Source organism: Perissodus microlepis, chromosome 7, assembly GCF_051167445.1.
Source record: "Perissodus microlepis isolate ML-2025 ecotype Zambia chromosome 7, ASM5116744v1, whole genome shotgun sequence".
Classification (NCBI taxonomy): Eukaryota; Metazoa; Chordata; class Actinopteri; order Cichliformes; family Cichlidae; genus Perissodus; species Perissodus microlepis.
In genome coordinates, this window is record NC_140467.1 from 6,092,548 (window position 1) to 6,106,383 (window position 13,836).

General features: G+C 39.0%; 1 protein-coding gene across 1 annotated transcript; it reads right to left on the minus strand.

The window, feature by feature from the left end:
- Window positions 1-91: 91 nt before the first annotated feature.
- On the minus strand, window positions 92-6,204 carry ehf (ets homologous factor). Its single transcript, XM_084932500.1, has 9 exons — window positions 6,068-6,204; window positions 3,523-3,661; window positions 2,899-3,156; window positions 1,862-1,906; window positions 1,685-1,729; window positions 1,536-1,598; window positions 1,408-1,452; window positions 1,114-1,309; window positions 92-282 (listed from the first exon to the last, which is right to left on the minus strand). Exons 2-9 carry the CDS (start codon window positions 3,596-3,598, stop codon window positions 183-185), a joined length of 828 nt encoding a protein of 275 aa, XP_084788626.1. The 5' UTR covers window positions 3,599-3,661; window positions 6,068-6,204; the 3' UTR covers window positions 92-182.
- Between the last annotated feature and the right edge of the window lie 7,632 nt (window positions 6,205-13,836).

Consider the following 13,836-nt stretch of genomic DNA (forward strand, 5'->3'; position numbering starts at 1 on the left):
TTGACTGCTATTAAGGCACAGTAAAGAATATTTCAGTGCAGTATAACAACATAGTTATAAATTGAAAAAAAAAAAAAAAAACAGGCAGAAAAACAGTTTAGACATCATCAAAAACAGTCAATGCAAACTATAATAAAGCATTAAGCACACAACACCAAATAAAACATAAATTAATGAAACCGTCACTTGTCCGACTCTCTCCATCCTCTTGCATTTCTTCCAAACTTGTAAACCAGCCTGCGGCCATCTACTCGTTCTAGGATTTCTCTTTTGTAGTAATATCTGTAAGACAGGACGGACAAATCAAGTAATTTTAGATTATGAAAAACATATGAATAAAAAAAGTCTTGCATATTTCACTTAGTTGGATTGACTGAATTAAGTAAAGTTTTACTGCTGTTTGTGTTTCACTCCATTTTCCCCCAGTCAGTTCAAAATAATCCGCAGTACTTTCTGATGACTTTTGCATTTCAACTGACAGTTGAAATGCAAAAGATTCTTATCTGCCATTTGCTGGAAATGCCAGGAAACCTACTGACAATTCAGGTTCTATCACATTGGACTACCTCACAGTTTACAGTTTACTTGTTCTTAACTTTCTGTTTAGAAAAAGACTGGCAACTTCATACATATACTCGCTTGTGCTAATTTAGCTTTTTTCTTGCATTTCAGACAGAGTTTAAATTCTTGCACCCCATTAATTTAAAAAATAACTCCTACACCAGTTTGTTCACACCTATTTACGCATGTAATATTCTCCATAACCTATTTAGAATTCAGCAGTCTACAGTACTGTGTCATTCTTTCATCAAATCAACTAACAGAACAAAGAGGTACTAAAAAGAAAACAACCTATTGTTAAGGTAAGAGTCAAAACAGGTGCAACATCAGTTACACAAAGAGATGAATTAATGCATCAAATAGAAGCACAAAGTACACGTTTTCATCTTTATTCATGGTCATTCAAACAAAAGTTATTGTTTTCTGTTGCTGACAGCACCAATCTGAGAAAAACAACATCCCAATGTCTTAATTGTGATTGTGTGTTTATTGTATGCAAACATAAGGTTTATATTTTAATAAATAATGTAAGAGAGCTGTGAGGGGTTGTACCTCATTGCACGGCTTAGTTTCTCGTAAGTCATGCTGCTGTTATTTTTCTTCTTGCCCCATAATTGTGCCACTGCCTCTGACTTCAGGAAACGAAAAATACCCTCTGTCCGATCCTCCCACTTGATCAGTCCTGGGTTTCGCTCTGGATTCAGTAGAATGTCCCTGATAAACTCCCACAAATGGGTCCCCCTAGGGTCTTTGGTAAAAACAACAAAAAAGTAGATAGTAGTTGTTTAATAAACATCAAAATTACATAAAAGGCATTAGTTTAAAAAGATTTTTTCTATTACTTACTGTGTTTTTTGACTGGATGTGGACGGCTGAAAGATCGTTTGATATCTGGGAAAGAGATTATTAATTGTGAAACATAATTTTCAGTTACACAGTTTGTTGCTCTCTATATAGTACAAATAAATCTTCACCTGGACTAGGAGCCCTGGGAGAGGCAACAGGTGCAAGGGGGTGAACCGAGGGGTCATAGATTTCTAAATAAAAAAGAAGTCAGGTCAATATTTTTTGTCTGCGATGAATAAAACTTGATTAGACAATAGCAGAAATATCACAGCAGTACCTCCAGGTGGATAGCTGACATCTGGAAATGGACAAGAGAAGTCTACTGTGAAAGAAATAGGTAGGAGGCAGGCTTAATTAGGGCAATAACACAATGAGTACAATGAACAGGAAAATGTATTCATTATAATGCTGATGTTTGTGTTTTTGGCTAACATTTTGTGTGAAGGACTCTTACATTCAGGTTTGCTTTCCATTTGCCCTATATCCACGTGGTACTGGCCTGTGCAGAGATAAAGACAGAAAAATAAATGAAATACAAGCATAAATTGCAAATTAATATTTAAGTCAGTACATTCACTATTTTCAAAATGGCTGGTATTGAGAGATTGGTCAATAAATTACTTTCTGCACTCCTCTCTCCCATTTCCCGACTGTCTCAGTAGAAATGGAAAAAGCAACAGTGAAGCACCAACACACCTTTTTTGACCAAAAAAAGTAGTAACAGCAGAAATGTATTCTAAATTCCAATAACCACCAGTGACTTCAAACTCATATAGCAATAACACCCTGTGATCACAATCAGTGTGAGAACAATATTTGATGTATTAAAATGTGACACCTTATCTCAAGAAACTGAGCTGGTTTCTTACAGTTGGTTACAACAATAGCAGAACTGTTCTCTTGGTTCAGTTTACTTCGAAATTCTTTTTAACCTCAGGGTTAAACCTGTTGTGCAAGATCTATTGGTGCTACTCTTGAAAAGGTATTGGCTTTATTTGCTAGATAAAATATAGTCTGCTTGTGTAATTTACATAAATTTGTATTATTTTATTTTCTTATTTAGCCACATGCTATACATACAGTTGCAACAGATATATGCCAAAAAATGAAGTATTAGGCCTAAGAAACAAAAATGGAAAAGAAAAAAAGAAAAACCTTTTGACTTTGTTTAAAAGCTCTAATTAAAAAACAATGGACGATCCAATTCTCAGCTTGTTTCTCAGCTTCACACCCCCTCTGTGCTTTGTTAGGAAACCCATTCTAGCAAGAGCAAACAACAAATCCATCATCTCCTTGGCTCTAAGCAATCCTTTGCCCCTCTACAGCAGCATGTTGTGCGACCCCCTGACCAGCTCTGCGATCCGTTCTCAACAACTCATCATCAAGACCTCGTTCCAGACACAACTCGGATCACCCAGCTTCTTTTTTATTGGCACTAATCATCTTCCTTTGCTGCCCCTTAAACCTCTCTCCCAGAGTTTTTAGACATACCGCTCCACTTGAGCTCTGTGATGCTGTGGAAGAGAATGGGTCCCACGCTGCCAGCTGCACGGATGAAGTCCTGGTAGCTTAGGCTGCAAAGCTGATGGCCATCGATGTCAAAGTTTTGGAATGGGATGCTGGAGGCATCAATTTGGTGCATGTCCATAATTTGCTGCAGCCATTCCCACACTTGGTACTTACTCCAGAACTGAGGCTGGGACTCATGAGGCCACAGACGGCTCGTGTAACCAGCCATCACCAATGAACCTGCAGGCACAGACATAATTGCTCTTTTCTTAGACTTAACAGTGACTTCATTTAGTTTCATTGTAAAGGTGTATCTGATGAGGGAAGCGTGACTCCCACAAGCAAAGGTATTTGTCAACAATTAAATAGCAAATTCTTTTACTGTAAAACTATTTCTCAGCTGGGTATGTCTAATTCAGGCTTTGTGTTTCAGAGCTCTGGGCTCTCCAGGTGAACAATACATTAGCTGCTAATTGTAGAATTATTTACATTTTGAATTGCAGCTTTGTAACCACTGAGTGAACTGGAGTCTTCAGAATATAAGAGTAGGAATAAAAATACAGTAGGCCTCATTCTGATTGTGTCAGTGTGTGCAATAATCCTCACCATCAGGATAGGGGTTAGCAGGGCCCCAGGCACTGGTCACCTGGCTGTCGAGGGTGGTGGATGTAGTTACACTCATACTGCTACTTCTATGCTCAGATGTACCATGGCCCAGGGGCTGAGGCAGGAGGGTAGTACTTTACTGTATAGACAGATTCAAAAATAATCTGTCACTCATGTATGCACACATACTCGCATAGATAAAGGTAAAGAAAATTGAACTTTTGACCTCGATGATGATATTCCATATTAAAAGGTTATGTATACATCTCATGCATGACTGAATCTACTTTATTTAAGCACAACAGATTCACAGGATGTTAGCACAGACGCTGTCCTCTTTACATTGCATCAAAGCTAAAGTAACGCGCTAATAATGCAGACAGCAAATGCTGCAGCTGCTGCTTTACATATCTGATGTAGCATTATTCAGTGTATTCGAGCTAACTGCCATCTGGAAAGTAGCTGCTCTGGAAATGTTTTCCCTTATTTTTACATTCTTCTTGCTGTTATTGTGGTAACCACAGGTGTCAGAATCTCAGCAGAAAAATCAAACACAGGTCTGATTGTTTGTTACCATCAAAGTGTGGTCACAAACTTATTCTGTGTCAGCACAGGTGGCAGGTTGGGCATGTTGTGTACTCGTTATGAAGAAAGGGTCTGTTGGGTTTTGTATTTTAATCAAGGTCTAATCTATTTGTTTTTACCCAGCTTAAAACATGAATTTTATTTGTTCTTCAGTGGTGTAATCATATTTTTGGTTTGCTTGTAGCATCTTCCTTGAAGAAGTAAAGTAGCAGAAGACTAACAGAAAGGTACACTCCGCTTAATCATTAGATGCAATTAAAGTACAGCAGCATATGTCGCCATTGAGTTGATGTTTATTAGCGTAATATCGACTCACTGAGGATTCGTTATTCACAGGTGCAGTTACTTTTGAAGGGTGAGCTGTTCACATATAAAAAGTAAATAAAGACATGTTTCAAATGTAACCACAAGTATATTTGCATTCCATGTAAATAAAGTCAGTGTGAATTTCAGCACCTCCACTGTTTTGGTAGCACAAGTGTTGCATGTGCACAATAGCTTAGTCATATCTTCGATGGTCCAATGCCAGCATCTGGTTTTCTGTTACTGGTGCACTGAAATTCCCCTTGAATGCTCAGAACATAAGGCAGACATAGAAATCCAAACGTCCAGCTAATACTGCTGTTGTTAAAAGAAATAAAGTGTTGTCTGTATATGTAAAGTTTTGGGACGATCGTTTATTATTTTTCTTAAAATCTTCTTTAAATCTGTATCTGCCCAAAATGACAAGAAGAGCTGCTTAGGTGTGAGTGCTGTTATTCTAAATTTTTCTGACTTACTACATGATAATGAAACTATGAAAAGCTAGCAGATGAGATACCCGTTTTAAATGGCTACACCTTAAACAGTGTAGTACACAGTACTCTGACTGTTCCATAGAAAAACTTGGCTGCAGTTTTATGGTAGGTTATAAACAAAATAGCTCCAAGCCATGTCACACATTTCTTCAGTAAACACTGAGTCGCCAGGATAACACATCTGCATACAGTTAGAGAAATTTATCGCTTTAAAGACCTAGCAAAACAGTTTTATAGCAAACAAAAGCCAAGATTTATGAATTAGATTTCTACAGAAGATAAGGTATACATTCGTCACATCAAAGCAGAACATCTCATCAGCTGCCAATCAGCCCGAATCTCTTATGTGTTTATCTTCAATCTATGAGTACTACGAGTGCCAAGCACGTATCTTAACAAGAGAGTAGTTTCTGCAACAGAAAGTTGTTTCTGTCAATACAACGCGCACGCAGCAATTCAAGTCACAGTCATGAATCAATATGCTGTCGGCCAAGTCACAGAGAAAAATCATTGCACTGGATATGTCATGATGCAAGGACACAAGCAGCAGTTGAAGAATAAGTTAACATGAACATTTTGTCTGCTCTTGACCAGACTGGCTGCTTTCCCTTTAAGTCAGAGCCAAAGCCTTGTGGTAGCACTGAAACATAACTGAAAGTAACTTGGTGGACTTTTAAAAATCTTATTTGTCTTTATTCTTAATTTTGCATTTAATTTTTTATTTAATTTTGGATTTTATTGCATAAAATTGATTTGTAAAGATTTTTCAGATTTTCAAAGTAAATGTGAACAAATATAATTAAGTTTAGGGTTTCTGCACAGTTTTGAATGCTAACTTCAAAGAGGAACCTCTTAAAGTTTAAGTTTTGTGAATTACACAATACAGCTTTCAGTGTCTTTAAAACTGACGATGTCCTGTATGACTGAAACAGATAATGTAGCCAATGCATAGCTAAAAATTATTGTAACAAGAGACAAACTGTGAAATGAAAATACCACATGCACAGCCAACCTGACTAAAACAAGGTAAAACATCAGCATATTAAAGCATATTGAGAATTCTTATTAGGATTTTGTACACTTAGTACACTTTGAGCCTTCGGGTTAATTATACTGCAACCAGTCATTAGTGCTGATTATCCAGAACCAGTGTGACAGCCTACCAGAGCAGTAGAATGGAGTCTGACCAGACCTGTTAGAGGTCTCGCGAAGATCCGCTTTCAGCAGTCTCCTGAGATTCCGACACCGTAGTTTACTAGAGTGTAAAGTCAGATAAGGTGAGTCCTTTTGCTAACGAAAGCTTAGAATTAACAGAAGCATGTAGAAACTGCAGGTGCTGCCCCACCACAATGGTTTTTTTTATCCTGTTAACTTCCTTATCCCACTCCAATTGGCTACCTGTTCACGCTCATACCAGATAGGTATTTGCATAATGCACACCCACACACACCTGACAAAACTTTTTATTATCTCTGTTGGCAGCATTTCCTCTCACGGAGTCAAGCACACAAACGCAAGCTCACTCACGCAGTTAAGCTTACACTTATGAGGAAACATATACACAGATACACATACAATAGACCACAAAGTTTAAATCCTCAAAGTTCATGTGGTTTCTTAAAATAGTGTTTAACCTTAGAGAAACTTCCCTCTGTGCTATTATGCAGGAAAACAGTTGCTTGCTTTATTTCATCATGATGAACGAGGTGCTGACAGTTTGGTAGGAGGGCCTGAGAGAATGTGTTCCCTTTACTCTTTTAAAGTTGCTGGAACTGACAAAGAAACATTAGTAACTGTGTGCCTGAAAAGACTGTAATAAAATGGGGTTATGGGGGTTAGACGTTTATAAATGTCTATAATTTTACACTGTGGCCTCTTTCAGCTTTGAATTTGCATATTAAATTTGTCTCTGAGTGATGATCACTATTAGGGCGAGCTTGTTTCAGACTGACTCAGAGCAATGCGTGGCTTCACCATGTTGCAATCACATCCAACTTTGATCGTCTAGTAAACATACTAGCTAACAACATGCAGGGATCCACAGGTGTCTGAGTAAAGAGTGACAAATGCCAATTAGTTCCGGTATGTGTCCCACAAATTCCAGTCAGTATCACAGCACTGTGACAACAGTGAGCCTCTTTAATTTATGTGAATTATTTGCCAGTATGCTCCCGTCAGGTATTATGTATTTCCCTGTTGCAACGTTTACAAAATTTCCTTTTGAAAAATGTGTCATACAAGACTTAACTAAAAATGTGAAATACTGTTAGATGGAAAGCGTAAAATCTTGTGTCTAAATGAATGAGCCCTTGTACACTAGGAGAATGTATGGCAGTGGATCTATTTGGTGCTTTCAAATTCCTCAAAACATGTTTGTCCTGTTTAGCTATTTTTTCCACTTGACATCAAACATGAAGCAGGTATTTCCAAAAGACAACTGTACAGTTCAAACAGCATACGTGCACAAGTTAGTGTGTCAAAAAAAAAACTAAAGCAACAAAAACCATTTTTACTGAACTTTGTCACCATTTATATCTGCTGTTGGCCCATACTGACAAAGATCAGAGGAAGTTCAAAAAGTCTATTTTTACTTGACGCCAATTAGAGTTTGGGCAAATTGTAACATCTTTGATCTGGGATCTTTGATCTGGGATCTAAATCGGATCTATAACACTGTACTATTACAATACCTCTTGGGACCAGAGGCACTCACAGTATCATGCTGATAATTGAAGTGACTTTGAGCAGGGTTGAACTATATAATAGGCTGAAGCAGAGAGAAGTGAAAGCCCGGGATGTCAGGGATTTCTCAGAGCTTCTTCAGCAGAGTCATGTGGAGGGAAACAATAGGTGACGCTGAACAAATTAATTTGCTTTTACGTAACATTGATCTGTTGAGCATGTAATCATATAAAATCCCTTCAGAGTCTTAATATTCAATATTTTCAAGAGTAAAACATGCATTGCACTATTACACCGAACATTGTGTTATCCCAACAGGCTGACTTTAATAGCCTAATTTTCTAGATCCTTATGATCAACATACTGCCTGTGTTCATACTGTGCTCACTCTGGGGGCTCTCGCTCTCTGAGCGCGTGCAGTATGCGTATTTTTGTGTGACTTGGACTCTTGCCCATGGCTGAGCTTCAGAGGTAATGAGGGAATTCAATGTAAGCATGATTATCTCTGAGAGTTCCCCTCATCTGCATGCCAGATCGCTACAGTCCTAATGGCAAAAATCACCACTCCTGATCTCCCCGCAGCCCTCCGACACCACCCTAGCTGCATGGGTTACAGATAACTTGCCTCCAGCCCTCCCGGCAGCCCGTCTACCGCCTACTTGTAACACAGGTGCTATTTTCTGGATTTTTTGCAGAACTTTCCTATCCTCTTTTTAAAGGGTAACATGCCTCCAGGGTGCAATTTGGGGCCTAAGCTGCATTTGGTGTCCTCCCGTTGTGAATGCCTGACCAGATTTTATTGCAGTAAGATTAATATGGCCATCAGCGGTGAACAGAAGTCACACACTTCTCATTACAGTCTGCTGTTTAGGCTGCCTCGCACCGCCTCGCACCGCCTTCTTTTTTGTTCTCTCTCCATCAGGCTTTTCATTTGCCGTGTCACAAGGAGAGCCTAGTATTTGTCATCTCATTTCATGGATCTTCATTCTGCTTTTTCAGGGTGGTTGCGGGTCGACATGTGTAAAAGTCCACTGGGGGAACAGAAAAAAGCTGGAGAAACAGAGGGGGAGAGATCAAAGCCTGTCATCTCTGCTCCACTCTGTGTGAGTCAGCCCACCAACAAAGAAAGACGCAGCGAAGACATCCTCCCAGACTCAAGAAAATGTCATCAAAATGCTGGCATTATAGACAGTGTCATCTATTTTTAAGTAGAGTCAAGTAGAGGCTTATGTCATCCTCCAATAATAGTACACTACTGATCCATTTATAAAGAGGCTTATAACTTGCTTAGTGCTGCTGTGAATTATTAACGTTTTATCTGAGCATGCGGTCAAAAGTTTCCCTTTGACAGGAAAGGCTGTCAGAACTGTCAGTCAGAAGAAACAGACAAGACAGGAGGAGGGTACAGTTGTATGCTCTAATGAACAGGAACTTATTAGCTGGAGTATGTCTATTACTGTCCCACTTGCCTCCCATCTTTCATTAACTGCTTATCACGCCTGTTAGTGTCATCTTTAATACTTCACATTTTGATTAGCATATGTTCCATGGGGAAAGAAGGAAAAATCATTTTATTAGTGTCAATTATTGCTACAAATGACAATTTCACTGCCTAAATTGTAATTTTACATTTCCTCCCTGTCAAAGAACAATGGCTGTGTAATTACAGTAATGAGAAGTGCAACAGAAAAATGAATTATTCAGAATCAGTTTTCTTTCATGTTCTTTTGAACTCCACCGTGTCTGTTTGTTTGACATCTGCCCGGCCTCATTAATGTCAGTGCGCTGAGAACACAGGTTCTGTCCATCTTGCAGGTAATATATACGAGGAGCAAGAGTGAGTATATGTTAAAAAACACACAAAAAACCCCACTTTTTCACCCATTCACTGTCCAGGAGCAAAACTGCACTTGACTTGATAGGGTGCAGATCTATTATTAGCCCATAGGTGACACTGTTGTCCCGTGTAGTGCCAGAGATCTCTGAAATCATGCTTATTGAATGAGTGATGAATATAAATGTGATATGAGAAAGTGTAGGTGGAACATGCCTAACAATTACTGACTACAGTGTCTACAGAGGGAGGTAGAATAACCTACATAAATTATTAGCTTTGTTACATACATGAGGAACAAAGAGAAGAAAGACCATGCAGGGAGGGCAGTGAAGACTTAAAACAGTGCACGGCAAGCTTGCTTTAACATAACATTTTTTCTTTCAATAAATGGATCTCTGAGTTCATCTATCAGAACCGTCCTTTTTGGGCATCATTGTCTGCTTTTCTGACCAGCGGTGCAACACATCAGTGAAGCAGCCTGTCATTTAAAATGGGACGATGAAAGCTGCAAAATGATGATGTAGACGCCAGCATTTAACCAGCTGGACTGCAGTACAGCATGATCACTATTATAAGTTTAAAATGATTTAAATTGGCACAAGTTTTATAGCTGATCTTGTTAGTCTTTAATAATGTATTCAACTGAAAAGAGCTGTGCACAGGGACAAAACTAATGATTATTGTTGCCAGACTCTGCATTTCCCCTGAGCTGTATCAAAATAAGCATTTTGTTTTTACACTTTCCTACTTAAAAGGTTCCTTCTGCTAGGCTTCATCTGTGTCATTTCAAAACGTAGTTTTCCAAAAAAGAAACCAGAAGAAAAAAACCATTGCACAACCTACTGCACACTCTGCCTCAAAAGGCACACAACCAAGAGATGCAAAACGCTGGAGCAAACAAAGCTCCATTTAGCAGCTAAAGAGCTAAATATTCCTGTCAGGAACTGGTAGAAAGCAAAACGTAACATACAGGACAGTCGATATGGGACCATTTATTAGGTGGTTGGAAATATGACACAGAATGAATGTTCATGTATTGTTCATGTTGATTTCCTGAATATGTACAACACAATAGGCTAAGTAACCTTTAACTAAACAGTGACAAAATCTATAAAACTGTATTCCACCACATCTAAAAATTGCTCTGTTAGGTTAAGATCTGGAAGCCATTTGAGAACAAAAAACTAATTTTCATGTTCAAGGAACCAGTTTGAGATGATTTGAGCTTTGTGACAGGTCATGCTGCTGAAAGCAGCCATCAGAAGATGGCTGGACTGTAGTCATTAAGGGGTGGATGTGGTCAGGAACAATACTCAGGTACGCATTACAAGTTAAGTGGGCTAAAACACCACGATAAAGACAGTGTCTGAAAGAGGTTCCCTTCACTCCTTCTGAATAGATGACAAATATACATATGTTCAATTCTTATCACCAACATGTGTAACTAATGATTTTCTGGGGATAATGATAAAGTCAGTGAGTGAAGAGGTTCAGAGACAAACTGGCTGGTTCAGCAACAAAAGACAACAGCCACTAGTTGCTGTGATGGATAAGGTGGAAAGAAAACATCCAGTCTGCTTTCCACTTGCATTCTTCAAACTGAAGTTCAGGCAAAACAACACAGCTGTACATGACATGACAACATAGCCTTAGTATCGGCCTTAACTATTTCTTTAGGACTTTGTACGAGAGCTTGCTGAGTGCCATCCAACTACCCAAGACAACCATAAAGGCTAAAAATGAGCCATTACAGTAGCTGACAGACATGTGAAAAACAAAATGTTCAGTGTCCTGTGAAAAACTAAATACACCCCATGATTCAGTAGCATTGGAACTGCATTTAGAACCAATAATTTGAAGTAATCATTGTCTGCATGGCTTTATTAGTCTCTCATGTCATTGTGGAGGAATTTTGAGTCACTTTTCTTGATAATACTACTTCAGTTTATTGAGATTTGTGGTCATTCATTTATACACAGATCTCTGAATGTTTTGCCACAGCACTTTGATTCTTTTCTTTCAGCCTTTCTGTTCTAGATGTGCCTACAAGCTTTGGATCATTGTGCTGTTGTATGACCCATTTTGGGACTAGTGTCAGATGTTGGACAGATGGCCTCACTTTTCACTTAGAGAGGAGTTCATCATCAATGACTGCAAGGCGTCCAGATCCTGTGGCTGCCAAAGAAGCCCAAATCATCTGTCCTCCACTGCTGTGCTCAACAGTTGGTATGAGGTGCTTATGTTGATATGCAGTGTTTGTTTGCTTTTTGCTTTTGTTTTTAAATGTGGTGCTGCAATATGCCCAAAGATCTCCATTGGTCTTGACTGTTCAAAGGACATTTTTCTAGAAGTCTTGTGTTTTGTTCAGATGCAATTTTGCAATCTTATGCTGAGATTGTTTTTAGAAAGAAGAAGAAACTTTTTCTTGGCAAACTTGGTCATGCCAAACAAGCAGTACCACCAAACCTGTTCAGTTTTCTTATTGTACTGTCATGAATGTAGGCCTGTAGCGTTTGACATGTAACTCCTGAAGTTTTTGTGATTTCTCTGAGCACAGTGTGCACAGTCTGACCTTGCGGGAGAATTAGCTGTGACATTCACTCCTGGGAAAGCTGTGGCTTTGTGTTAACTCACACTTGAATGCTCCAGAACAGGAAACTGCCCAAACCTCTGTTTTTATAGAGGTAATCACACTTTCCAGTGATCAGTTAATCAAGTGTATTTGATTAGCAGCACCTGGGTGCTACTTTCCATCTTTATTTCCCTGGAAGTAGCTACAATCCTGTTTTTTTCGTGCTTCCAATAGGAAGGCAATTAGGCTTTTTCTGTATCTCCAAGAGGAAGGCAGGGGATCACTGAAGAAAGATCAGAAATCCTGGAAAGAGAATGAGTTATCAAATGTGAAGATAAGTCACTTCTGACATTATGTTCTCATATAATCTATGTCCACCAGGCAGCTACTGAGGTTGGTTTGTTCTACATTTCGAGTCTGACATGCTGACTAATCCAAACCTCCCACCTGGCTGGAATTGGTCATTCACAACCAGTTCCATATCATCCACAAAGCAATCCAGTGGACAGATTGAGCTGCAACCTCTAGTCAGATATTAACTCTCTCAGGCCCAAATTAAGTTTTTTGTTGCTAATGCACAACCAAGTCCTGCAGTGGTACTTCTGAGTAAAAAAAACAACTCATAAAATATGTATGTGGGGTAATAAGGTTGTTAGTTCTTAACTGTTGCAAATCTGCAACATCTGCCTAGAGAGGGTTAAAGATATAAATGGTCTCCATATACAACATTCTTGTGTTGTAAATGCCTACAACTGCATGAGGTGTAAATAATCCACTATTTTTCCACTTTATTGTTTAAACTCCATGTTTAAAATATACATATTTTTTTTTAAAGATTTTCACATATATTTTCTGCAGACAAAGATAATACATTCTGTACATGAAATTAGACCAAATAACTGAAAAATCCTACAGTGAAAGGTGTTGTTCTCCTGCCAGGTGACAGCGTTGGTGAAAAATGTGTCAGACAGAGTTAGGCTTGGCAATCTGCAGGCTTCCTGGGAGCAGGTAGGGTAGCCTTATGTTCTTATTATACTACCTTCAGTCTATTTGAAGAATTAGAGGAAGCATGCACAGTTGGTGCCTTTTTAAGGTAGTGTCTCAGCAGACAAGTCTGCATGGTACAACAAATTGGAGGATACATGGGCATAAAAAAAAAAAAAAAAAGAGCCTTGCAAACACCTTCTGATAATGAAAGTTTGTCACTCAGCCCCAAGTGGACCTTTGTATATGCACAGATATGGAACGTATAACACTCTGATTGGAACAATTTCAAAACAGTGTGTGTGCTCTACAGGAACCTGCTGCTGCCAGCAGAAAAGGCATGTGCAGGTTGGCGATGTTCATGTCCCTTTAAGACGCTGTGCTACGTTACAGACTTGACGGGGTGGAGTCACATGACTCTACTACCTGTAACAAGACGAGACACGGGTGAACAAATGGAGGACGATTTAAATGTTGAAGCAGCAGCAACGGAGGTAGAGCTGGTGGAGGAGGAAGAGGAGACGCTTGTTAACAAAAAAAATGCATCATCAATCGTTTGGCAACATTTTGGATTCAACAAGGATGATATTGATCAAAAAATTGTTAAATGTAAACTCTGCAAAAAGACTGTTGCGTCAAGTCAAGGTAACACAACCAACCTCTTCCACCACCTGCAGCACAACCATGTGATTCAATTCGAAGACATAAAAAAAGCTCAAAGCGAGAAGAGATTAGGAGGACCAGCAAAAACGTCTTCCTCCACCAGGCAGCGGTCAATAACCGAAGCATTTGCTAGTACTCAACTATATGAGCGAACTTCAAAAAGATGGCAAGAAATCACAAATGCTATAGGCTAC